At 45.7% G+C, this 26,684-nt stretch overlaps 1 protein-coding gene and 1 pseudogene across 1 annotated transcript in view; one reads left to right on the forward strand and one right to left on the reverse strand.

The window, feature by feature from the left end:
- The window catches only part of LOC110336377 (carcinoembryonic antigen-related cell adhesion molecule 3-like), a 13,202-nt gene extending 774 nt beyond the window's left edge, over positions 1-12,428 (forward strand). The window contains exons 2-7 of the mRNA XM_021218888.1: positions 249-608; positions 4,163-4,522; positions 7,534-7,893; positions 9,104-9,463; positions 10,804-11,151; positions 12,142-12,428. Of these exons, the coding sequence (XP_021074547.1) occupies positions 249-608; positions 4,163-4,522; positions 7,534-7,893; positions 9,104-9,463; positions 10,804-11,151; positions 12,142-12,428 (2,075 nt within the window). The remainder of the gene's footprint in view (positions 1-248; positions 609-4,162; positions 4,523-7,533; positions 7,894-9,103; positions 9,464-10,803; positions 11,152-12,141) is intronic.
- A 6,040-nt stretch (positions 12,429-18,468) lies between these two features.
- Positions 18,469-26,684, reverse strand: part of LOC110336892 — a 15,045-nt pseudogene continuing 6,829 nt past the window's right edge.

Raw genomic sequence — 26,684 nt, forward strand, 5'->3', positions numbered from 1 at the left:
GAGGAGGAGGAGGAGGAGGAGGAGGAGGAGGTCAGAGAGTCATTTCTCCTCACACCAGACACTCTATATGAAGAGTGATATGGGGACATCTGAGTAGAGGATTCCACAGAGAGTAAACGACAGACACCCTCTGAGGCTCTGAGTGCACGGAGGTCATGTTGCTCACCTCTATACCCCTACCCACAGGCATAAGCTGAGGGATGCTCACACATACTCACGATTGGTGGCTTCTCTGTCTTTCCTTCTAGCCTCCCTCTTAACTTGCTGGCTCCTGCTCACCACTGCCCAAGTTGACATCGAATCCTTACCACCCCAAGTGGTTGAAGGAGAAAATGTTCTCCTATGTGTTGACAATCTGCCAGAGAATCTTCTAGGCTTTATCTGGTACAAAGGGGTGACAGACATGAGCCTCGGAATAGCACTGTATTCACTGGCCTATAGCGTAAGTGTGACGGGACCTGTGCACAGTGGTAGAGAGACATTGTACCGCAATGGATCCCTGTGGATTCAAAATGTCACTCAGGAGGACACTGGATTCTACACCCTACGAACCATAAGTAAACGTGGAGAAATTATATCAAATACATCCATACATCTTCACGTGTACTGTAAGTAATTCTTTGTGAACTCTGGATTCTGGGTGGGGTCCTTCCACTAGGCACACAGAAGTGTCAGGCTTAGCTTGTGTCTCCCTTCCTACTGCATTGTGTCTCCATGTTGGGGCTTGAACATTCAGTGTCGGACTCACATGATGGAGAACAATGTCAATTGTGCAGAATCCCTCATTTGATTTCACCTTGGAGAAACCTGGATGCATGGCAGGCAAGTCAGCTAAGGACATTAGACTCTGTCTAGACTCTTGGGGATCTTAGCAGGAATCTGTCCTTACAAAGTCCTGGAGAAAGGACGGTTATGCCTGGTTGAGGAAGCCATGTGCTCCTTATGGAAGTGAATACCAGGAATCCTAGATTCCAGACCTCTGTTCCAGTTCATCTCCTGATGGCTCTGAGAATCATTTTACTAGGGTTGCATTTTGACTTTCTGTCAGCAGAGACCAGTGCTTTAGAGTAGTGAAAGTCTTTTGCTGTGTGTAACCAGACAGTGCACTGCAGTGAGAGCCATGGTTAGGCTAGGTCTCCTGACCATCCCTACTGACTCAGCAGGGAGAGTACATCAGAGCAGGTGCCCAGGCTGACATCGAACTCTCCTAACGGGCTTATGAGACTTACAGGAAGGTCAGGATCCCTAAGGAGAGGGACAGAGGACACAGGACCTTCTGACAATTGCTTGGCCTTTGGGGTCCAGCTCAGGGAAATGACAACAGGCTCTGCTGATGTGGACAGTTCCTTTTGGGGCAAGTGGATCCGTGTCACCAGACAAAAACTCTGGATAGGTTGAGTGGATTCTGAAACCCTGGTAAATGATCATATCTGAGAATGGTAGGTGCTTGATTTACACCAGGCATGGTTTCTGTCCTGGAGCATGTGACCGTGACAGCCCACATGAGAATCGTGATGTTTAGTACTGTAGCACGGAGAACAGAGTTCTCCATGCTAATGAGGTATGTAGATGGGCTGGCCCCAAGGGTTTAGCCAATAAGCTTCCCTTTCCGGACATTCCTTCCTGCAAAAGGTCAACCCTGAGTAAGCTGTATGCATCTATTTTCCACTACCAGTAAACAGTTTGGAGAAGTAGGGACTATCTGTCTCATCAGGAACCTCCGTGGGGGAGGCCACAGAAGGCCCCTCTGCCCTCCAGACATCAACACTCACCCCTGAGCTAAGCTGGAGTCCCCCCACCCTCTGCACCGGGCTCATCTCAGGCTCTTGGACCAGTCCTGATTCCTCAAGGTTCCCAGAGGTGTCTGGGTGACCAGGAGTTTGAGAACCTCAGCTTCGGCCCCAGCCTGTGTTGTTTTTCACCCAGGCTAGAGCCCTCATCTTAGGCTATGTTTGTAGCCTAATGCCTCCCATTTAATCTGCCTGAGCTGTGTTCACATACCCCAGCTGCAAGGTGAAACACGGACTCACAGTTCCTCAGAAATGAGCTGAAGTTCTTGTAAGGGCCCAGGAGGAGGCAGCATCAGGAAATACAATCAATACCGAGGTTCTGTACCAGGAACTCATCTTGTATCCTGGCTTCTAACTCGGTCCCTATAGACCTGGAGGTCACTGTCATAGTCTCCTCAGACCTACTAGATGCAATGCTTCCTGTATCTGCTACCCTGCCAGGGGATCATGTTCACGTTCCAGACATGTATTTTCTCTGGGAAAGAAAGGGTGTCCTATGGGAATCACTTAGACAGAGGTTCAAGGCTTCTCAGAAAGGCCAGGGAGCATGTGGGCAGACCCACCACACAGCTCAGCAGGCAGAGGAAGTGTGAGCACAGTCTTGAAACCCTGCATGGGATGATGGAGCCCAGAGCAGTCCTTTCAGTACCTGGGTCACCTCCTCGCACACACTCAGGCTGTGAGCTCCTGACACAGTTGCTCCTGTGCCTTTCTTCTCCCTCAGAATCCTGACTGGTGCCTGTAGTGAGAATGGATCTGTCCCCTTCCCCACTCATCATGCAGCTGGTCGTTTTGGATCCCTCACAGACATCTCTGTCACTTTCCTCCTGAAAGCAAATTTCATCTTTCCGGAGCACTGAGAACACAGGGCAGACCAGGTGCCTAGCTGGGTTTCTGTCACACAGGGAATGCCGAGTCTCCCTCTTTGTTGCTGACTGACCCAGGATGAGAACACAACAGAGGGCCACCCCTGGGTGAGCTGCTGTTGTCTCAGAACTCAGAGATGCTCAGAAGGTTGTTTGTCACTGTGTACTCTGGAGGGCTGAAACAGAAAGAACCAGGAGGAGAGTATAGGTGGGTAGTCCTGAGAGTGTACAGGGAGAGCACACAGCCTTCCCTACCTCCACAGTTCTTGGGACTCTGGGAGATGCTCCTGTCTGGGAGCAGGCTGAGCCTAGAGGGGGGAAGGCAAGAGAACTAGGGTGCTGTGCTGGAGCAGACTTGCCACAAAGGGAGGACAGATCTGACTTCAGAGACCAGGAAGGTGCCTCTGTACCCTCTGCAAAGGGTTTATCATCTGCCAGGGCCTCCTGATTGTGGGTGAGGAGCCCACACTTTACAGAGTGTGAGCAGAGAGGACTCACCTATTCCCTGGATTCTCCTCAGGAGTTCAGTGACTTGAGAGGAGTCTCAGGGTTTGTAGGAGAGAAGCCACAGTGGGACAGAGGCTCAGCAGCAGCAGCAGGAGGCTCTTGGTGAAGAAGTAGGGGGAGGGGAGAGTGTTCTTCCCCACAGTTAATCAGCATGAACGCAGTGTGCTCAAAACTGATGTTCCCAGTTGTGACGTCCCAAATGGGATGCCAAGCTCCTGTTGGTCAGTGACATGGCTCGGTGGACATTGGTGTTTACTTCAGTGTCTGACAACCTGAGAACCAATGAACATAAGTTGTCCCCTGACACACGCACGCACACGCGCGCGTGCACACACACACACACACACACACACACACACACGCACGCACACACACACACTGTTTGAAACTCACATACAAATGTAATTTATAAATAAGTTTAAAAAAATATAAAAATGCAAGATTCAATACTGTATCTCCAGACCTATGAATTCCTTAAATATATCCAAGTATTGGCAGTGTCCGTGGAGATTTATAAGCATTACTACTACTACTACTACTACTACTACTACTACTACTAAACGTAAGACATCAGGGTTCTCATGAAATCCCAGTCTTCATGCCCTGAAAAACAGATCAATAATGAAAGCTATAAGGTGAAGTCACATGTGGATTAGAACCACTAATGCAACAGAGACTTAATGACAGAAAGAGTTGGAGAGTCAAGGATCAGAGTGTGTAGGGGAAGAGGTAGGGAGGCACCATCACACTGAGTGTGAGCAGGGATCTGAAGACAGTGAGGTGGGCCATGCTGACCTCCAGGGAGAGAGATCCATAGAGAGGAAATGACAAATGAGGGACACAGAGTGCTTGGAGGTAATGCGCTGACCTCCACCAAGTAAGGCAGGGAGACACCCACACACCTCGGCTGAGCAGTGGACACAGCTGCTCAGGACACAGGGCGCCATCTTAGCCAAATACAAAAGTCCTGATACTGATGGATCTCTCTCTTCCTTCTAGCCTCCATTTTGACCTGTGGCCGCCCTCCCACCTCTGCTCAGCTCAGTATTGAATCAGTGCCACCCTGTGTTGCTAAAGGAGAAAGCGTTCTTCTTCTTGCTCGAAATCTTCCAGAAAATCTTCGAGCCATTTTCTGGTACAAAGGGGCGATGGTGTTCAAGAATCTCGAGGTTGTGAGATATGTAATAGCCAAGAATTCAAGTGCGTTGGGCCCTGCTCACAGCGGTAGAGAGACAATGTATAGCAATGGATCCCTTGTGCTTCAGAATGTCACTAGGAATGATGCTGGATTCTACACCTTACGAACTCTGAGTACAGATCTGAAAGCTGAAGTAGCGCATGTGCAACTCCAGGTGGACAGTAAGTGGTTCTCTGTGATCAGTCAGTGCTTATCTAGGTTTAGAAACAGCACTGTTTTGCTTGGCCCGTGTCTGCCTCCCCTCTGCACTTTGTCCCCATGTTGGTGTTTGAGTACTTCGTGTAAGACACACATAATGGGGACAAATGGCATAGATCAGACTCTTGTCCTGACTCCACCTTCAGAGTGTGTGTGTGTGTGTGTGTGTATGTGTGTTGTGTGTCTGTGATAGGAAAAGGACTCAGTCTAGTCTCTTGAGGCTCTCACTATGAACATGGTATTGAGAAAGACCCTCTTGGTACCAGACAGATTTTAATATCTTTATGGATGTGCACCAGGAGATGCTGGCTCCAGACCTCTGGCGCAGGGTGAACTTCAAGTGACACTGAAGAGTATTTTGCCAGCTTTGGACCCTTACTTCCTGTTGAAGCTGACAGGGAACAATGGTTTTTGGCTGACTGTATTTCCTAGTATTTGAAACCAACTAGTGCACTAATCTGAGAGCCACATGTAAGCAAGGACACCTCCTTCCAAGACTCAGAATGGAGAGCATAGCTGGACAGGTCATCAGGCCATGAGCCAACTGTCCTCATTGTCTTATGAGACTTCACAAGAAAGTCAGGGTACCCACGGGGAAGAGCCGAGGGCACAGGTCCTCCAGCTCAGGGCATCCTCTCCTGTAACCAAATAGTAAGAGAGTTTGCTGAACTGGACAGATCCCAGAAATGAACTGCAGTCATCCCATTGATCACCAGGGGGAGGTATTAGCTCATGGTTAAACAGTGAGTTGCTGGTTTCCTGGAGAAGATGAAAGAAATGATTTTCATTTCTGTCCCAATAGACCTGAAGGTCCCTCCCACAAGGCCACACTGACCTACTGGCTGCTTCCCGTGGCTGAGAACACTGCTGTACTAGGGGACCCTGTTCAACCTAGAAGGAAGATTTCTAGCATCTTATGGGAAAAGAGAGGGTGACCACGGGAAATTACCAAGGAAAGGATATCCTTAAAATGTCAGGGTGGATGTGGGCTGACCTGAACTACATCTCAACCAACAAAGGAGGCTATAATTCAGGTTTCCCTCTGAAACTCTCCACAACAGGGTGATCCTACACCTTTCCAGGGCACAGGTGACCTTCTCCTGCACACACAGGACATGGATCTCCTGACACAATTGCTCCAGAAGTTTTTTCCTGGATCAGGTCCTGAATGTTGACAGCAGTGATAAGTGATGAGTTTCATTCCCCTGGCACCACTCAGCTGGTCCCTTTCCAGCTCTTACAGACACTCTCTCACCACTGGTTGAGTGTCAATTCCACCTTCCACTGTGCCCAGTGGAGTTTCTGTGTCATAGAGGTTGTATAGGGAGCACAGAGCTGTCTTCTGTGCTGGTGACAGAGCCAAGGTCAGGAATAGAAGAGGTCAGCCCTGGGGTGATCTGTTGGATTCTGGAGCACAGGGGTGCTTATCAGTCTTGTTGCTCACTGTGTGGTCTGGAGACTGAAACATAATGAGAGAATAGGGTAGAGAAACACGTGGAAATACCCAGAGGGGAGACAGCAGTGCCTTGTGCAAGGATTCTGTCTATAGCACATGTGGCTCTGGGAGGTGCTTCTACCTAGGTGCAGGCTCAGGTCAGACGGAGGCAGAACAGCAGAGCTGACCCTGGCATGGCAAAGCATGGTGGCAGTGCTGGAGCTGATCTCCTCTGCTGTGGGAAGACAGAGCATGCATCAGAGGCCATGGGGGTCCCCACTCTTCTTCCCTGGGCAAGGAAGAGCACTGCAGGCAAGGACTGGTCTCATAATTAAAGAGAGAATTCCCTGGTAGTGTATGTGAGAGGGCAGAGCTCAGGCCCTGGCTGGAGTCTCTAAGGAGGGCAAGAGTCTGAATGTGAATGAGATTGAGGGTGTCAGCATGCCCCTTAGTGGAGATGACACAGAGGTTGTCAGAGTTTCAGCACCAGGAAATTCTCAGTGAACAGGAAATGGTGAAGGGTGAGGATGAAGGAGGGTTGAGTTTCCTACTCATATTCAATCATGTTGGCTACTGTCTTCAGAAGGTTGCTGTCCCCAAATATGACAGGGCAAGTCAAAAGATAAGTGACTGGGGTGGGCTGGTGAGGTGTTTCAGTGAGTGAAGGCAATTTCTGCCATACTCAACTACCTGCGTCTAAACCTCAGCTCCCATGTGGAACAAGGAAAGAAGTCTCTGAGTCCTCTAAGTTGTCTTCTGCTCCACACATAGGTACTGAGGCATGTAGACACCCATGTGCATATGCATGCAGCCATGTATATGTGTTCACACCTGCATGTATTCACACACACAGAGCGTCACACACAAAAGAACAGAAACAAATGTAAACAATTAAACTAATCTGGGGTGTACATTAGCTGGAAAGGTGAGAGTCTTCCAAATAAAACCCTGGACATGCTGAACCTTGGGCCATCGGTTGCTCATTAATTTTTCATCCATTCACTCATTTATCCTTTATAGTATCTGAGTTTTTTCTAGGCAGCATTTTTTTTTAAAAATACAGATCCTGCTCCTTACAAAACACTATTCCAAGTGGACTAGAAAATAGACCAGCAGGTAAAGTTAGGTGTGGATTGTAGTCACCAAAGCAGAGAACAACAATAAGTCAGAGAGCCAAGATGCAAACATCACCTTAAGACCAGTCTACACTTAGTGTGAGCAATGATCTGTGGTCAGTGAGCCAGGGCCATGCTGACACCCAAGGAGAGAGCATCATATTCATCAGATGGCAATTGTAGGATCATGGTGTGCATGGAGGTAATGCACTGATTTCTACCAAGTAGGGCAGGGAGACACTCACCCCACACACCTCAGCTGAGCAATGGAGACACCTCCTCAGAACACAGGGCACCATCTTAGTCAAATACAAGCATCTCCATATTGATGGATCTCTTTCTTCTCTTCTGCTCAGGACACAGGGCAGCATCTTAGTCAAATACAAGTGTCCCCATATTGATAGAACTCTCTCTTCCCTTGTAGCCTGTCTTTCAATCTGCACTCACCCTCCCACCTCTGCCCAGCTTACTGTTGAATCAGTGCCGACCAGCATTGCTGAAGGGGACAGTGTTCTTCTACTCGTTCACAATCTCCCAGAGAATCTCCGAGCCATTTTCTGGTACAAAGGGGTGACTGTGTTCAAGGACCTTGAGGTTGCACGATATGTAATAGCCAAGAATTCAAGTGTGCCGGGCCCTGCCCACAGCCGTAGAGAGACAATGTACAGCAATGGATCCCTCCTGATTCAGAATGTCACTTGGAATGATGCTGGATTCTACACCTTACGAACTCTGAGTACAGATCTGAAAGCTGAAGTAGCTCATGTGCAACTCCAGGTGGACAGTAAGTGGTTCTCTGTGATTAGTCAGTGCTGTGTGGGGCTTAAACACACAGAACTGTCCTTTCCCCATGTTGAGTTTTGAGGACTTTGTGCAAGACACACATGGTGGAGACAAATGGCCATAGATTAGACTCCATTTTCTGATTCCCTTCTGCATCCAGAAAGACCTCATTGGAAAGTAACTCAGCCTAAGATATAAGAAACTGTCCAGTCTTGTGTGGATCCCAATGTCTGCTCCCCTAAGAAAGACCCTGTGGGCATCAGGCAGGGGCTGTTGAGGAAAGGATGGCATCCAGAGAGAGGTGAGCACCAGGAAGCCCTGGCTGCACTCATCTGTGTGAAGCTCAACTACTAGTGACCCGAGGGAACATTTTGTCAGGGCTAGACTATTAATAACTCTCAGAGATGGCAGAGAACAATGGTTTTGGCAGTCCATGTCAAACTGGGGTAGTTATTTTCTCCAAACATGAGTTTTATATATAAAACCTAGAAATGGTTACAGAGACCATGGATGAGCGTTGCTTATGGGCTTGCTCCTCACTGCTGGCTCAGCCTGGTTTCTTATAGCACCCAGGACCCCTGGTGGACTGGACCCTCTTCCATCAGTAACTAATTAAGAAACGTACTCTGGGCTTGCCCACAGGCCAATATGGTGGTGATTTTACAACTGAGGCTCGCTTTTTCAAATCGACTCTAGCCTGTCGAAGTTGGCATAAAGCCAGCCAGCATCGTTCCTGATCCTTTTCCAAGACTTGAGCCTGACAAGAATATCAGCCTGCTCCCAGCCCTCACCCATCTCTAGACCTGTGGGCTGGAGGGCAGAGTAGCAAGAACATTTAGAAGGGAAAGTCAGAAGTTGAACGGAGTCACAAAGGAAACTGAGACAAAAGTCAGAGAATGTATACGTGGGGTCTGTGGAGAAAACATTCAGAGAAGGCATAGCCTTGCCTCATGTGAGCATGAGTGCACAGTGTCTGACTGAGAACAGTGAGGGAATGACATTTGAGAAGAGAACTCAATGCAGAGGAAATGACATATTACAGGGCTCACAGGGAACAGAGGCCATACTGCTGACTTCCACTAGGTTGGGTAGAAATGTCTACACGTGCATTGCTAGGCTGAATGACAAATTCAACTGCTCAGGGTGGAGACTGCCATCTTTCCATCAAGCACTATGATCCCATGTGATGACTTTTCTCCTTTCCCTTCCAGACTCCTTTTCCATGTGCTGTGACTCTCTTGACTATGCCCCACTCACGATCGTTCCAGTACCACAGCATACTGCTAAAGGGGAAAGTGTTCTTCTCCAAGTTCACAATCTGCCAGGAGATCTGCGAATGTTTTCCTGGTTCAAATCCGTGTATAGCACCCCGATCTTTAAAATAGCAGAGTACAGCAGAGCCTTTAATTCTGTCATCAGGGGGCCTGCACACAGCAGAAGAGAAATAGTATATGCCAACGGATCTCTGCTGCTCCAGGATGCCACTGAGAAAGACACAGGCATGTACACACTACAAACGGTAGACAGAAATTTCAAAATTGAAACAGCACATGTGAAAATCCAGATAAATGGTAAGTGACTCTCTATGGCTTCCAGCTGCTGGGTGTGACTTATAACTGTATTGTGTAGACTGGGCTGTGCCTGCTCTCTCCCCCACTGCATTGTGTCCTCACATTGGCATTTGGGCACTTACTGCAGGGTGCACATCTGGTGGACCAACAGCATTAGATCAGAACCTGTCACCTGACTCTGTTCTGAACTCCAGGCAACACTAGGGAGCTGTTTGTCATGATTTGGTTTTGACTTCCTGTCACAGAGGACATGGGACAAGGCCTTATTGGTTTGTGGAACCAACCCATGCACTGCCATGAGAGCCATGGTTAGGCTAGGTCCCCTGGACATCTACCTCAGAGACTCAGCAGGGAGTACGTAGCTGTATAGGTGCCCAGGCCAATAATTCTCTGTCCTGATGGATTATGAGACCTCACAGGTACATAAGTGTCCCCAAGGTGAGGGACAAAGGACACAAGTCCTCCTCGCATTGTCCTCTGGGGTCAAGCCCCCTGAATGCTGCTCTGCAGGCACATGGGAACAGTTGCTGAATTGGATGGCACCCAGATATGATCTTCAGTTCCCCCAGTGACCACTATGGGGCTATAGAATGTCACAACCACTGCCTAGAAAAGTATTTCCAGGAGCCATGTGCTTAATTGTAGCCTGACTTCCGCCCCCTACCCTCAACCCCATCCCTATCCCTTCAGATCTGGAGGCCTCTGGCACAACCTTCTCTGACCTACATACCACTCCACCCCCACAGTCCATACATGCATAAGCTACCTGGAGTATTAACCAGTGTCAGTAGTTCAAATATGAGAATTTCATCAACACCTGGACATGCAAGGCCTTGAGACATCATCCACCCACATGTATCTGAGCCTGTCCAGGCACTGAACCTTCCAAAAAGATCAAACTAGTTTTTCCTATCAGGACCCTAGCTCTAGTGGACTGGAAGACAGACAAGGAAGCTAACTTTGAAGTCAAGTCAAAGGTTGATCGGAACCAGAAAAGGAACAGGTCAAAGGGTCAGAAGGTGAAGACTTCTTTTGTAGAGGAAGCGGTCAGGGATGTTACTCCCATCCACCACATCTTCTGAGGGAGAGAGGGCTTGTGAGGACAGTGGGGGTGGAGTCACACAGGGACAGAGTTCCCCATAGAGGAAGGGACACGCCGTCAGGTGCACCGAGGGCATGGAGGCCATTTGCTCACTCCCTCTGACTTGTGCAGACACGCCCACCCATCTCTGCTGAGTGATGGATAAACTTCTTTGGTCACAGGACCCCCTATTTTCACCCAAGACAAAGGTGTCACTATTGATGCGTTTGTCTCTCTTCTTTTCTATCTGCCCTTTTAGCCTGTGTTCACCCTTCCGCCACTGGCCAGCTCGTTATTGAATCAGTGCCACCGAATGTTGTTGAAGGGAGAGATGTTCTTCTACTTGTTCATAATATGCCAGAGAACCTTCGATCCTTTTCCTGGTACAAAGGTGTAGCCATTGTCAGCAGACATGAAATTTCACGGAATATAATAACTAGTAATAGAAGCGTGCTGGGGCCTGCCCACAGTGGTAGAGAGACAGTGTATTCCAATGGATCTCTTCTGCTCCACAATGCCACCCAGAAGGACGCTGGATTATACACCTTATTAACCTTGAACCGACAGTTTGAAACTCAAGGAATACACATGCACATCCACATATACAGTACGTAATTCTCTGAGATGTCTGGGTGCTGGTGGGGTTGAATCCACGTTATAAACTCAGGACTGTCAGGTGTGGACTATGCCTGCCTCTCTCTACATGTGTGTCCGTGTTGGAGTTTGAGAACTTAGTGCAGGGCATCTATCGAGTAGATGCACTGAAATGGATCAGAATCCCTCACCTGACTCCACCTGCAGGATAGGATGTATCCTGAGTAACTCAGCCCACAGATGACAGTTAGTATCAGACTCTTGGGGCCATCACCCTAAACATGGCCCTGAGAAATAGCTCAGGCAGGGCCTAGCTGAGAGAACAATGGTTTCATCACAGTGATGTGAACATCAGGAAGCCTTGGTTTCAGACCTCAGTTCCAGACTCAACTCTAGTTATCCCTAGAGTGCTTCTCCTTAGGGCTAGCAATGAACTTCCTGTCAGAGCTGATAGGGAACAAGGCTTTATGACTGCGCAAGTCCCTTAGGGCACTGCCATGACAGCTGCAGTCATGTAGGTCACCTGTGCACCTCCTTCTCCTGAGTCTCAGTGGACAGGTGCCAGGACAGAAGCCAATTGTTCTGATGGGCTAAGGAGATTCATGGACCGTCAGGTTCCCTAGGGGAGGGACAGAGGTGACTGTTCTCCAGGAAGCTCCTTGCCCTCAGGGGTCCAGCCTAGAGTAAACTGTAAGAGATGCTGCTGATTTGAGCAGCTCCCCCATCCCAAGGTCAGGCCACTGCTCATATCTATGCACAACTCATAACCACAGCAGTGATCATGCACTCTGTGCCAGTGCAGGAAAACGAAGACCTAGGATACACATCAGCTGAATCAGGCTCACACAGGCATGGGTGGCAGATGCAAAGCAGAAGAAAACTGTCTGTGGACACAGATCCAAGGTCTCCACGATGGAGGCGCTTTTAGGCATCACTATAGTGGTGCTGGCTGAGCTTCCTGAAGGATGACTGTCATTTGGTCCCCTCCTCTACTGCTTTACAGAGCCTGTGACGCAGCCCTTCATGAGAGTCACGGACACCACAGTCAGAGTGCAGAGCTCTGTGGTCCTCACCTGCCTCTCAGCTGACACTGGCATCTCCTCCACCCAGTGGCTCTTCAACAACCAGAATCTGCGACTCACAGAGAGGATGACACTGTCCCCGTCAAAGTGCCAACTCAGAATAGATCCTGTCAGGAGGGAAGATGCTGGAGAGTATCGGTGTGAAGTCTCAAACCCAGTCAGTTCAGAGACCAGTCTTCCAGTCAGCCTGGCCGTGGTGATTGAGTGACCCCTCCTCCTGTCCTCTAGCAGAGTGGGGACATTTATTTATCAAGGGGTACAAAATGGAGCAAAGTTATGTGGTGAAAATTGTCAGTTACCACTCAGGTACAGCCAGCATGTTGAGTCACATCTGTATTCCTGGGATAAACATGTGCAAGAACAGGTCAGAACATAGAGACTTGGTTTCCAAAAAGAGAAAACATCAATATAGTAAACAGTATTACAATGGTTGTCTTAGTCAGTGTTTCTATTTCTGCACAAACATCATGACCAAGAAGCAAGTTGGGAAGGAAAGGGTTTATTCGGTTTACATTTCCATACTGCTTTTGATCACCAAAGGATGCAGGAATGGAACTCAAGCAGGTCAGAAAGCAGGAGCTGATGCAGAAGCCGTGGAGGAATGTTATTTACTGGCTTGCTTCCCCTAGCTTGCTCAGCCTGCTTTCTTATAGAATCCAAGACTACCTGCCCAGAGATGGTCCCACCCACAAGAGGCCTCTCTCCCTTGATCACTAATTGAGGAAATGCCCCACAGCTGGATCTCATGGGGGCATTTCCCCAACTAAAGCTCCTTTCTCTGTGATAACTCCAGCAGTGTCAAGTTGACACAAAGCTAGCCAGTACAAATGGTGTTAAGACTTAGGTTGTGGATCAAATACAGACCCAATCCTTAGAATGCATGGGAACTAATTTCAGCAGCCACCAATGTTCTGAATGCTCCAAGTCCCTTGTTTACATGATGTCCTGTGTTCATAGAGATAAATGAGTCTTTCATGTGCTTCAATATATTCTGTGTATAACTGATTCACATATCACCAATGCTGCCTGGACACCAGTCATCCATATGAAGGGAGGACAAATAGCAGGAGAAGGGACTGCCCTTTCCCAGTGGACATAACTTGTGTCTGAATAGTTTTGATCCACAGTTTGATGCACAGATGTAGCATCCATAGCAGAGACCCGACTGGACTCTTTGTATCCTGACAGTGGTGTTTGTAAGATTCTTTTTCCTGTTTCTCTCTCTGTCTCTTTCTGTCTCTGTCTCTGTCTCTCTCTCCTCCCCCTCCCCTCTCCTCCCCTCCTCTCCCTTCCTCCCTCCTTCCCTCCCTCCCTTCCTTTTTTGGGGGGGCATATATGGGATTTCCCTCTTTGGGAATTTTGAAGCACAAAATCAACCTGAAGCACATTCATATTGTCATGTGATTATAAACATTGTCTACTCTCAAAATGTCTTTAACTCATTCCATTTCCCCTAGCCCTGTGTAACCACATCTACTGGTGTCTCTATACATGTGACAAAACAGGTTATCTATTTTTTGTCAATATTAGTTTTCAGTAGTACAGCTCAGTTGGATGTGTTTACTCACAAGTTTCAGAAACTTCTGTAGAATCTTTAGGATTTTCTCCAAATTAATAAATTCATGGCATCTGCAGATATATCTTACTGTCAGTTGATTGGCCAACATTTGTCTCTTTGTGTTGCCTAATTGTTCTGTCTCTGGCTCCTGAGGGATTACTGAGCAGATGTAGTCACAGCAGCATCCTTGATTTTTGTTTTAGAGGGAAAGCTGCCAGTGTTCACACTGAATACTGGGTTGGCTGTGTGTCGGTCTCCACATGTGTCCTTACTTAACTGGCACAAACTTCTGTCTATAATTGTCTATTTTCATCACTAAAAACTGTTCACTTTACCTGAGTGGTAGTGATGCACGCCTTTAATCCCAGCACTCAGGAGACAGAGGCAGGCAGATCTTGGTGAGTTCAAGGCCAGCCTGGTCTACAGTTCCTGTTCTGAGTTCTAGGACAGCTAGGGCTACACAGAGAAGCCCTGTCTTGAAAAACAAACAAAACCAAACAAAACAAAATTCGATTCACTTTTTAAAAATGTCTTCATCGATTTTGTTTATTGGTTACACCTGGCATAAGTTTTGTGTCTCCTCGTGCTTCCATCTCTGTAGGTTCTGGGCTTCTAGGAATGTACCTGTTTCATCTAGGTTACTCTACAGTTAGTGCATAACTATTGCGTCCTCATGGAACTTGTAGAATTCTGAAGGATGGACAGTAAGGTCTCAAATTTCACTTCTAGTATTAATCATATTAATGCAATAAAAAAAGTTAATTTAACTTAAGTTTGTCAGTATTGTTAATCACTTGAAGAACCAACTTTCGGTCCATTGAATTTTTTAAACTATTATTATTTATTTTTATCCCTATTCTAATGCATGGGAACTGAAGTAGAGACCATAAAGGAATGATGTTTCCTAGCATACTCTCCATAGTTTGCTGTTACCTTCTTGTATGGCCTAGAACCACTTGCTTAGGATTGATACCACCCTTAGTGGACTGGGCACATCAATCAATAACAGCTAAATGCTACCCATACATACCCATAAACAATTGTGGAGGCAATTACTCGAGGTTCTCCAGGTGTCTCTAGCTTGTGTTAGGACACACAAAATTACCAGCACAGCTGTCAAATACACCTGGCTCATCAATCTAATTTCAGCAGGTTATTGTCCCTATTTTCGACACATTACATAATCAGTATCCATCTGACCCTTTTGTCATCTCTGTCAAATGTCCCCTTAGTTTCTATGTCTCTTTTTGTTCCAGAATCATTTGTTTTCATTACCATAGCTCTGTTTTCAAGTCTGAAATCTCAGTCCCTCCAGCATTCTCTTTTGCTAGGGATGGTCTTGGCCATCTGAGACTGTTTGCACTTTCAGATAAATTTTAGGATTTTATTTCTATTCCTGTGGAATGTTTTAGTTGTTTTGATTGAGATTGCATTAAGTCTGCAAAATACCTTGTTAGAATAGTTATTGTCACAATATTATTTATACAAGTCCACGAGCATAAGATGTTTCTCCATTTTTAGTGGCTTTCTCAATCTCTGTCTTCAGAGATTTAAAGTGCCCATTGTAGAGGTCTTACATCTACTTGGTTAGGTTTATTTCTAGATCTTCTGATACCCTTGTGGGTTCAAGTTTGGGCATGACATTTTTCCTAGTGTGCTTGTTTTTGGTGGAGAGAGAAATTATTGAGCCTTTTAAGTTTGTTTTGTACCAGCCACTTTGCTAAAATGTTTGATTGTTTCTAGATATTTTCTGGTGAAGTTTTCAGGTCTCTTTGTAAAATATCATGCCATCTGTAAATAAGGATGGCTTGACTTCTTATTTTCCTATCTGTATCTCTTTAGTTTCTTTCTCTTGCCTTATTCCTCCAGTCAGTGCTCCTGGTACTACATTGAAAAGGAGTGGAGATAATGGGTAACCTTGTCTCCTTCCTGGCTTTATTTATTACTTTTAATTGAAAAATAAATAAATTCTTCTCTCATACAATGCGCCTTGGGTACAGTTTCCCCTCCCTATACTCCAGTGCCCCACAATCTTGCCTCTCTCCAAGATTAATTCCTTCTCCACTTCCCTTCAGAAAATAACAAACCTCGAAAAGATATCTGCCAAATATGACATGACAAGATACAGTAAGACAAACATGACATGACAAGATATGGTAAGACAAACATGACACGACAAGATACGGTAAGACAAGGCGTGAACCCTATACGGAGACTGTGAGAAGCAACCCAGAAGGAAGAAAAGGGTCTCAAGAGCAGACAAGAGTCAGAGTCACTGCCACTCCCATCATTAGGAGACCCACAAATACACAAAGTGAACAGACCTAATATATGTGCAGAGGATATGGTGCATACCTATGCAGGCTCAGTTTGATGCTTCAGTCCCTGTGAGCCCATTTAAGCACTGCTTAGTTGATTCAGTGTGTCATGTTCTTATGGCTTCCTCTACCCTCTCTGGCTCCTACAGTGTTTCCTCCAACTCTTCTTCTGAGTTCCCAGTGCTTCAAGGGGACTAAATGCAGACCTCCAATTTAGACTCTCTGCATAATGTCTGGCTGTGGGTCTCTGCACCTGTTTCCATCTACTGCCAGAGAAGGATTTATGAAAATGATTGGGCATAACTCCAATCTATGAGTATTGTAGAATACCATTAGGAATATTATATCCTTTTTGCCAGTCTTATTTGGTTTTAAGCCAAGGCCTCTGGATTATCCAGTTTCTAGTTGGTGGCCATCCAGGAAGTGTCAGGAATGGGCTCCCTCTAAGTGCGTGGGTCTGATGTCAAAGTAGTCATCAGTTAGCCACTCCCATGAGTTCTGTGCCACCATTGCCCCAGCACTTACTGGCAGGCAGACTTTAGGTTCAAGGTTTTGTGGGTGGGTTGGTGTCCCAGTCTCACCACCTGGAACCTTGCCTGGTTACAGAAGATGGAAAGTTTGTGTCCTCTGTGACAAGGGGCCCTTATTGGGTCACCACCATAGATTCAAGAAAAAGTCCTTTGCATGGTTTCCACATTGCCCTTCAGATACCCCCCTATTCACAGCTATCTATCTCTGTACTATTTCCCTTTATTTCTTCCCTTTCCCAATCCCTCCCACTCCTGTCCTCACCTGTTTGATTGTATTTTCCTGTATTTCTTTAAGGAATTTATTCATTTCCTCTTTAAAGGTCTCTATCACCTTTATAACATTGGATTTAAGGTCATTTTCTTGTGCTTTATTTGTGTTAGGATATCCAGGTCTTGTTATAGTAGAGTAGATATGCTCTGAAGGTGTCATATTGTCCTGGCTTTAGTCGATTGTGTTCTCTAGAGGTCCTTTAGCTATCTGAATGGCTTTGGTCCCTGGATATTCTTGTTGTAGTAGGTATTGGGAGGGGGTTAACCTCAATGATCTCGGTGTGGCGGACCTCTAATGGGTATTCTTGGGTTGTATGGTTCCAGATTTGCAGGTCTGTATGGCTCAGGATTTGAAGATCTGATGAAGGTGAGTAGAGAGGTGGTGGGAGAAGGGATGTATGCCTGGGCTAGCAGGTTGCTCAGAGCACCTTGGCATGCCCAGAGGGCTCAGTAAGCAGGGAAGATGGGTGGGGAAGGGAAGCTTATCTTTATGGTTCAGGATCCACAGGTCTGATGAAGGTGAACATAGAGGTGGAGTGATAATGGATGTTACTGTGGGATAGCAGGGTGCTCAGCTGTGGTTCACTCTTAGCATGGAAAACTATAAAATGTATGGTTCAACCATTAAAGGGGCATCAGGAAGGTGAATGAAACTAAATCTTGTGTTCAAGAAGATAATCTGATTAAGATATTAAATAGATTCAGTGGAATGATGACATTGAGGCAAGATCCTAATCAGCTAATCTTCTATCTTGTGAAGGAGTATTAAAGAAAAGCTTAGGTCCACATGTGGTGGTATACACCTTTAATCTAAGCACTCAGGAGAGAGAGGCACGCAGATCTCTGAGTTCAATGTTAGTTTACAGAGCAGCTTCCAGGATAGCCAAGCTTAGGCAGTCATCAAACACAGAAAGTCGATGAAGATGTAATTGAAAGAGGGAGCCATGGTCTGGTCTCAGAAAGCAGCAGAATTTAGCAGATCAGCCTTGTTGTTGTGTCCCTAGGGCCAAGAATAGAAGAAAGAGGTTTTGGAATCTCCCTCTGTGACTAAGGGAACTTGCTGAGGCCAGGTATGTGGCAGGTTTCTGCATGGAGACCTAGAAAAAAATGGTTATGTAATATTCCTCCATGACTAAGAAAAACCCCTGAGGCCAGGCATGTGGCAAGGGTATCCCTGTATGGTTCAGAAAGTCCATTTTGTGAGGTTGTGAAAGGCCATTGTATGAAGGTAAAGCCTATATTGCCTTAAAGACAAAGATGTTAGAGATGCCAGAGTTTTAGGATTCCTGCCAAGGAAAGCTGCCCACAGGGAGTGGAACCAGCCCAAGAGAAAGAAATGTGTTGCAGCCAATAAAGTTGAAATGAGTTGGAGATCTGAAGAGCATTTTGCCTCAGACATGGAGATGCAGAGTTTGGTCCAGCTGGTTTTCAGTCTTGCTTTGGTCCAGTATTTCCTCACTATGCTCTCTTCCCTGTGTTTTGGAATGGTAATGCATATCTTGTGCCATTATATGTTGGAGTTATGTGATCTGTCCCAGCATAGAGAGCACAGATGCATAGGTGCCCAGGTCATTAGCCAACTGTTCTGATGGACTGATGAGACTTCACAGGAATGTCAGTGTCCCCAAAGGAGGGACTTAGGTCCTCCTGATGACTCATTTCCTCAGGTATAAGTCTATCAAATTCTTTCCTGTAGGCAAATAGTAATAGACACTGCTGATCTGGACAGCTGTTTTCTCCCAATGTGAGGTACTTGTTCATATTTAAGGCTCTCTTATGGTCACTGCAACACTTGTTCCCCAAGTGTGCTATCACCTGGAAACAAAGACATAGGGAACACAGTGGCCACATTAGGCTTATGTAGGACACGGGTGACAGATGTGAAACACAAGCTATATGTCTCTGACCACGTATCCAGTATCTCTATCCTTGAGGCCCTCTCAGCTGACTGTAGAGCAGGGAGGAGCTGATGTTAATCTTGGTTATCTGCAGCTTGAGGGGACATCTGGTTCAGGAAATGAAAACAAATGGGCAGTTATATTTTCCTCTAGATGTAAGACACCTGCCTCTAGAGAATTTCTATAGAGTTCCTGGACTCTGTAGCTCACATACTGAGCAGGAAATCATGTGGTTTCTGCTGTCACTCCTCCTGGAGCATAATTCGACAGGCCTTTGCTTCACCTTCCCAGTACATCCTGCGTCTACCACAGGGTTCTCTGCTCAGGGAGTCACTGATTTCAAACTATTTTACCACTTGCCTCTCATCTTACCTCATTGTGCTTTTTAGAGAAATAATCCTTGATGGGATTGGCCTCAGATCCTAGATATTAATAACAATGGTCCCATTTGGAGAAAGTTCATGTTGTGAATCCCTAGACCAGGTCTGTCAAACACACTTGTCCTTCCAACCCAAGTTCCCACGAATTTTTGTTGTCTACCTTCTACCAGTTAGATATTCCTTTAAAAATATCTACCTAGGAGTGTTGGAAAGATGGTTTCGTGGTTAAGAGCACTGTATACTTTTGTACAGGAGCCAAGGTCTGTTCCCAGCACACCCATGACAGTCATATCCATTCTGTAACTCCATTTCCAGTGTATCCAATGTCCCTTTCTGACATTTGTGGGCACCAGACATTCTTGTGGAACACTTATATATAAGCAGTAGAAATAATCACACACTTCTAAATATTAACAGAAAAAAAAACAGTTACCTGATTTTTCGGGAAACATTTCTTTGTGGTCTTGAACTGTGCAAGACAGAGCATTAAAGGTCAAGGTAAATAATGGTTCTGTTTCAAGCTTACCTGTACATCATTCTCTTTCCTCTCCTAGATCATTCTTTGCCTTTTTGGGTCCTGTGCCTCATGTCAGTCACCATCGAACACCAGGGAGGATTGGCTCACATTTTGGTGTAGCCTACGGTAGTTACTTAATGCTAGTCACACGCCTGGTCTCATGTGTGAGATTTTGTCATATACAAGTCCTGAGGATAGGGTGTGGATGCTTCTCAAGGAAGCTCAATGGGCAGTCTCATTCTGTCCTATCTGGAGGATAGACTTGAACAGCAGTGGAGGCCAGTGTAGCTGGAGGGACTCAGTATTCTGTGGTGCAGGCAGGCAGTAGGTCAGCACAGATCAGGAGTGACACTGTAGCTCTGACTCCTATCCTATGTCTCTACCATCAAGCTCTGAAGCTCAGCTCACATGGCACCAAGACTGTTTCTCCAATGCAGCACAGGTGGCCCACCATCTCTGAGCACTCAGTTCCTCCTGCATCTGCCTGTGATTAATTTTATGCCTGTTTCTCTGGATCAGAGGTGGATGCTAGAAAGACCAACATTGGATGAAAAACAACTTTGTAAGGATCAGAGGTCCCACAGGGAGCCAGCTTCTCTCTATGTTGTCTGTATATCCCTGCTACCAAAAGCCACCATCACAAGAGACAATTCTAACCCCATGGAGGGTGAGGATGGTAGCTGTAAAGTGTGAACTTGAGACTCAGACTATAACCTACCTGTGGAGGATAAATGTTCAAAACTTCTCAGGAGGTGACAGGCTGAAGCTGTGAGAAGGCAACTGGTCTGTTACTTTACTCAATGTCATGATTGACACAGAACCCTATGAGTGAAACTTGGAGTCTCATATGATGTGACCCATTCAACCCACATGTTCAGTGTGATTAATTTACATTTCATCATGCTGTGACTTCCAAAATACAGATGACTAGATCTAGGACACCTGTTCCTCTTGGGAGTGGTAACATTAATCTATGACACAGATACCTAGCCTGGCCAGGGTATCCTGGCCTAGTCCAAGTTCATGCAACCAGGCCCAGCATTGAGCTAGAATGGGTTGTAGAGACTTCTCCCACCTATAGAGACTCACAGTGATGGAGACGTAGGGTACATCTCAGACTCAAGCTCAGTAAACACTGAGTGCACAGGGGGGTGGTATTTTATGTATGTGCTGGTGATGAACTGAGCCTAGTGTATGCTATGTGAGCACTCTTCTATGAACCTGCATCCCAGCTCTTGTTAGGATTTGACTTACTGAGATTATAGCACAGATACTATAGCTATTTACAGGCCAGGATTACCCCTTTCCTCTGCTGACATCACATCTGGCTTTATTCTGTTTCCTCCAACTGGTCTGGATTCTCCAATTACATCCTCATGAGATATTCATTTCCATCTAGGGTCAAACTTCACCATATCCCACCAAGCAGCCTCTCACCCACCTGCATAGTAATCTTGGCTTTTCTGGGAATCCCCAATCAAGAGCTCTTTATTCCCAACCTCATACCATCAATAGGAGATGCTATATCTTCTTTTTGTAGAGCTCAGTCATTTGCCTCTTTAGGACCACAGTGAAGACAATTACAGGGCTTGTTAAGTGTATTATTTAAATGTCACATTGAGCTTTGTAGTGAAGCCTTATTTTCATGGATGGATTCAAAAATTAATTTCCAGTCTCTGTCCTTGAGCATAAACAAATCCAAATCCTTTCATAAGAGTCTAGTTCTGTGTATTCTTCCTCTTCTTGCATCTCTGATTTCTACTGGGAGCCCTAGATTGGTCTTGGAATGTAAAGTAGGATTTTCCCCAAGATGGAGAAACTTTTCAGGCAGAAAAACTTTACTGGTATTTAAGTAGATCATTTTTTCTGGCACTAAGTTATATTTTCCCCTCCCACCCACTTGCTTTTGTGATCTCCATTCTTTATGACCCAGAAGGACCACCCAGAGCTTTGAACCATGCTCATATTACTTTACCCCAGACTGTCCCAGATCCTGTCTTGTCTTAGCTGATTATTGACCTTTCTGATTCCAACGGCACCAGAAAAGGCAGGTGATGAACATGCCTGGGAGGCGTGTGCTGAGTCAGGATGAAATCAGTGTTTTGTTAATGCTGTTTCACTTACTCATCAATTATTTTTTGTGTGGACACCAGCATGTCCCTGAGCCCAGGATCTTGGAAATGTGAAATGTGAAACCCAAGGTAGATGTTCTTGAACAGTGCCCTGGATTTGAGGGTTCAGCTGTGTGAGCTGTGGACCCATCCCTAGCACATGCAATATCCACAACAAACAGAGAGGGACACTCAATTGGAGAATGGGAATCTTCTTGTGGAATATCCCTATGAAGGAGGAGGATTTGACAGTTTGAAACAGTGTCCTAGTTAGCATGAACCATCAGCTCGGTACAGCTCAAATTGACCTTGGGGGAAAGAAGTGTTTCAAGTAAGTAACTGTTGTGATTAGGTTGGGCTGTGGACTTGTGTGTGAGAAAGTGTCTTAATCATTGCAGTCAGGCTACTGTGGACAGCACCATCCATAGTGCTTGTATAAGAGAGCTAGCTAAAGCTGAGAAAAAGAGTAAGCCAGGGAATGATCCTACAAGCAGCATGTTTTCTGCCTTGATTTCCTTCAGTGCTGCAAAATGACCCAGACCCATGAAAGAAATGGACCCTTTTCTCTCCTCTAAGCTGCTTTTACTCAGGAAGTTGTATAACAGCAAGGCACAGAAATCTAGAACAGTGTGTAGGGAAGAGCAGTGGACACATCTGCTTGAATCAATATGGTCTGTTCAAGAACAGACCCACTCAGACCCCCGTGGCCATGTGCAGCTGCTTGAAGTCTGAAGAGAAATGTCTCAGGATCTTTATATTAGATTTTCTGAGCACAAGGCTCCTCTTGAGAATGCCCATCCTCTATATACACTACTTCAGCTTTAGTCTGGGCTTCCCAGGGAAAAAAATCTGGAAGCCTGCTTAGACCTACCCTACACTAGATGGAACAGGAGTTCTGCAGAGCGTAGTGAGCAGGATGATGGGCCCTGCATCTCACCTGTGTCAAAGGGATCAGGGCAGGTTGTATTTTACTTGTTGATCACCCCTAATGTATCCCTATACTTGAGACTGCAGTTCTTCTGTTGATCTTCAGGGGACAATATAAAGACACTCAACACTCAGAAAATTCTTTCCCTGAGCCATGTTCTTGCCTATGAGCCTTGCCTCTATTCCTGTCCCTACTAATCTGGAGCTCCCTCCCTAGACTCTGCTCTGATTTACTGGCTTGTTCCTATATCTGAGAGTACTTTCCACCTGGGGAACCTGAAAGTGCTCTCTCTCCTGGCATCTCTCATAGGGAAAGAAAGAGTACCACTGGGGAATCACCCAGACAAAGGGAAAAGTTTCCCAGGAAGACCATAGAGGACATAGACTCATACAAAACACAGCTTAGTTGACACCTAATTCTAGGTTTCCTAGAAACATTCCATAGAAAGAAAGAGCCCACAGTCCTTTCCAGGACACACAGGTCACCACTTCCCAACACTGAGGCCATGACACTCCTCACATAACTGCCCCTGCATCTCTCTCCTTGATCAGGAACTTGACATTTGTGATAAAGGATTGATCTTCATCCCTAGTCACCACTCAGCCGGTCCTTTTTGAGCCCTCATTAGGCATCTCTGTCACCTTCCTGCTGGGAAATACCACCTTCCCAGAGCACTGAGGACACAGAGCAGACTGGTTCTCTGTGTCACAGGGACACATAGGCAGGATGGAGGCTTTCTTTGGTATTGACAGACCCAAAGGACAGGACCCAGCAGATGTCATTCCTGGGATGAGCTGTTGTTCTTTGAGGGTACGGGGATACTAATCAGCCTTGTTGCTCAAGGTGCTACTTGGAGGAGAAACATAAAGGGAAGTTGAGAGGGATGTGGGACAGGACCCAGAATGGAAGGCACATAGCAGTGCCTTGGACATAGACCCCACCACACACAGCATATTATATTCTGGAAGTGCTCGTGCCCGAGAGGAGCCTAAGGAGGAAGGCACCAGTCTCTGTTGGAGGTGAAGATCTTCTCCTCAGAGGCAGATCATCACAGTGAGAAGAGAGATGGAGGTGACATCTGTGCTTCTCTGCCAGGGGTGTTTACAGGTAAGGGTGCCCACTCTGACTGTGGGGGAGGAGAAGAACACAAACACAGAGGTATGCTGGAGTCTCCCAAGGAGAACAGGATCCTGAGATGAGACTTGAGGTTTCTGTTTGCCTTTATAAGGCATAAGGTACAGTGAGGGACAGAGAGGCTCAGCAGGCAGAAGCTCTTGGGAGAAGAAGGTGCTGAGAATAGAAGACTCTCAAAGTTTCCACATTCATAGCCAACTACACTGCTTGCCATTTTCTAAAGATTGATGTTCCTAATCATGACTCTCCAAATAGAAATCAAACAGTGGTGGGTGGCACTATGCCTCAGTGTGTGGAGATATGCAAGCTGAATCCAAACCTCAGCTCCCACATGGTAGATGGAGAGAACAAAATCCTGTTGGCTCTTTGTCCTCCACATAGGTGCTGTGGCCTGCACTTGCACATGCTCACACTGAGACATGTGCCTCCACACAGGTTTGCAGCATACACCTTCACATGGGCAGTCTGAGACACCTGCCTTCAGAAACACACATCTAGCATACATAAGTAAGTGTAAAATCATTTAAATTACACTTGAGTATAATTAATGTCATTAGTTCCAAACTTGGGAACTCTGTAGATAAATCCATGGAGACATACTTTCTTCCTTCCTTTCTTCCTTCTTGGTTATAGTGGACCAGAAATCAGAGGATCTGGAAGATGATTCGAGGAGGTGACTTGCTGCACAAAGGGAACAGAAAATAAAAATCAGAAACTAAGGACCCTCTAGAAGAGGCAGTCAGAGAGGTATCCTCCCACCTAATATGGGAATGCTGCATGGAAAGCCAGGCAGGCAGCTGAGCAGAGAACTGCGTAGAGATTTGACAACACAGTGAGAGACTCTGAGGGGTTGGAAGTCATGTTGTTCACCTCTATTAAGAAGGGGCTACACACACCTCCTCAGAACCTAAGCCAGGTGATGCTCGAAGATGCTCAATATTGATAGTTTTTTCTCCCTTTTTAGCATCCCTTTTAACATGCTGGCACCTGTCCACCACTGCCAAAGTCACCATTGAATTATTGCCACCCCAAGTGGTTCAAGGAGATGTTCTTTTCCTTGTCAATAATCTGCCAGGGAATCTTACAGCCTTTGCCTGGTTTAAAGGGAGGACAAATAGGAAACGTGGAATTGCACTGTATGCAGTGACCTCTGACATACATGTACACAGTGACAAAGAGACATTGTACAGCAGTGGATCTCTGATGATCCACAATACCACCCAGAAGGACAGAGGTTATTACACCCTACGTACCTTCAATAAACATGCAGAAACCGTATCAACAACATCCACTTTCCTCCATGTGAACCGTAAGAGATTCTTTGTGAACTCGGGGTGTTGGGTGGGTTTCTTTCGACTAGACATACAGATAAGTGACAGGCCTGGCCTGTGCCTGCCTTCCCTCTACATTGTGCCCCATGTTCAGGTTTGAGCATTTATTGCAGGACACACTTGTTAGAGAACAATGGCAATGGTCAGAATTCTTCATTTGACTTCACCTTGTAGGCAAGTGGATACAAGCTGGATAACTCAGCCAAGGATATCTGTCAAGGATATCTGCTGAGGATATCTGTCTAGACTCTTGGGATTCTTAGCAGGAATGTGTCCTTGAGAGAGACCCTGAGAAAATCAGTGTTGGTCATGATTGAGAAAAAATGGGATCTTCACAGAGAGTTGAGTACCAGGAAGCCCTTATTCCAGATCCTTGTCCCAGACTTAATTACTAATGACCTTGAGAAGCATTTTTTTGTTGTACCAAATGAATTTGAGAATTGCTCTTTCTATCTCTATGAAGAATTGAGTTGGAATTTTGATGGGGATTACATTGCATCTGTAAAATGGCCATTTTTACTATGTTAATCCTGCCAATCCACGAGCATGGGAAACCTTTCCATTGTCTGAGGTATTTTTCAATTTCTTTCTTCAGAGACAGGAAGTTCTTGTCATACACATATTTCACTTGCTTGGTTAGAGACACACCAAGATATTTTATATTATTTGTGACTACTGTAAAGGATGTCATTTTCCCAATTTATTTCTCAGTCCATTTATTCTTTGAGTAGAGGAAGACTACTGATTTTTTTGAGGTAATTTTATATCCAGCCACTTTGCTGAAGTTATTTTATCAGCTCTAGGAGTTCTCTGGTGGCAATTTTTTTTTGGTCACATAAGTATACTCTTATATCATCTGCAAATAGTAATATCTGAACTTCTTCCTTTCTAATTTGTATCCCTTTGACTTCCTTTTGTTATCTAATTGCTCTTGCTAGGACTTCCAGTCCTATATTAAATATGTAGGGGGAGAGTTGGCATCCTTGTCTAGTTCATGATTTTAATGGGATTGCTTCAAGTTTCTCTCCTCTTAGTTTGATGTTGGCTACTGGTTTCCTGTATATTGCTCTTACTATGTTTAGGTATTGGCTGCTGGTCTGCTGTAGATTGCTTTTCCTATGCTTAGGTATGGGCCTTGAATTCCTGATATTTCCAAGACTTTTATCATGAAGGGGTGTTGGCTTTTGTCAAATGCTTTCTCAGCATCTAATAAGATGATCAAGTGTTTTTTTTTTCTGTTGAGTTTGTTTATATAGTGGATTACATTGATGGATTTCTGTATATTGAACCATTCTTGCACCCCTGGGATGTAGCCTACGTGATCATGGTGAATGATTGTTTTGATGTGTTCTTGGGGTTGGTTTGCCAGTATTTTTTAAAACATTTTTTAAATTATTATTTTCTTTATTTACATTTCAAATGCTATCCCGAAAGTTCCCTATACCCCACCCCCACCCCTGCTCCCCTACCCACCCACTCCCACTACTTG

Source organism: Mus pahari, chromosome 19 (genome assembly GCF_900095145.1).
Source record: "Mus pahari chromosome 19, PAHARI_EIJ_v1.1, whole genome shotgun sequence".
NCBI lineage: Eukaryota > Metazoa > Chordata > Mammalia > Rodentia > Muridae > Mus > Mus pahari.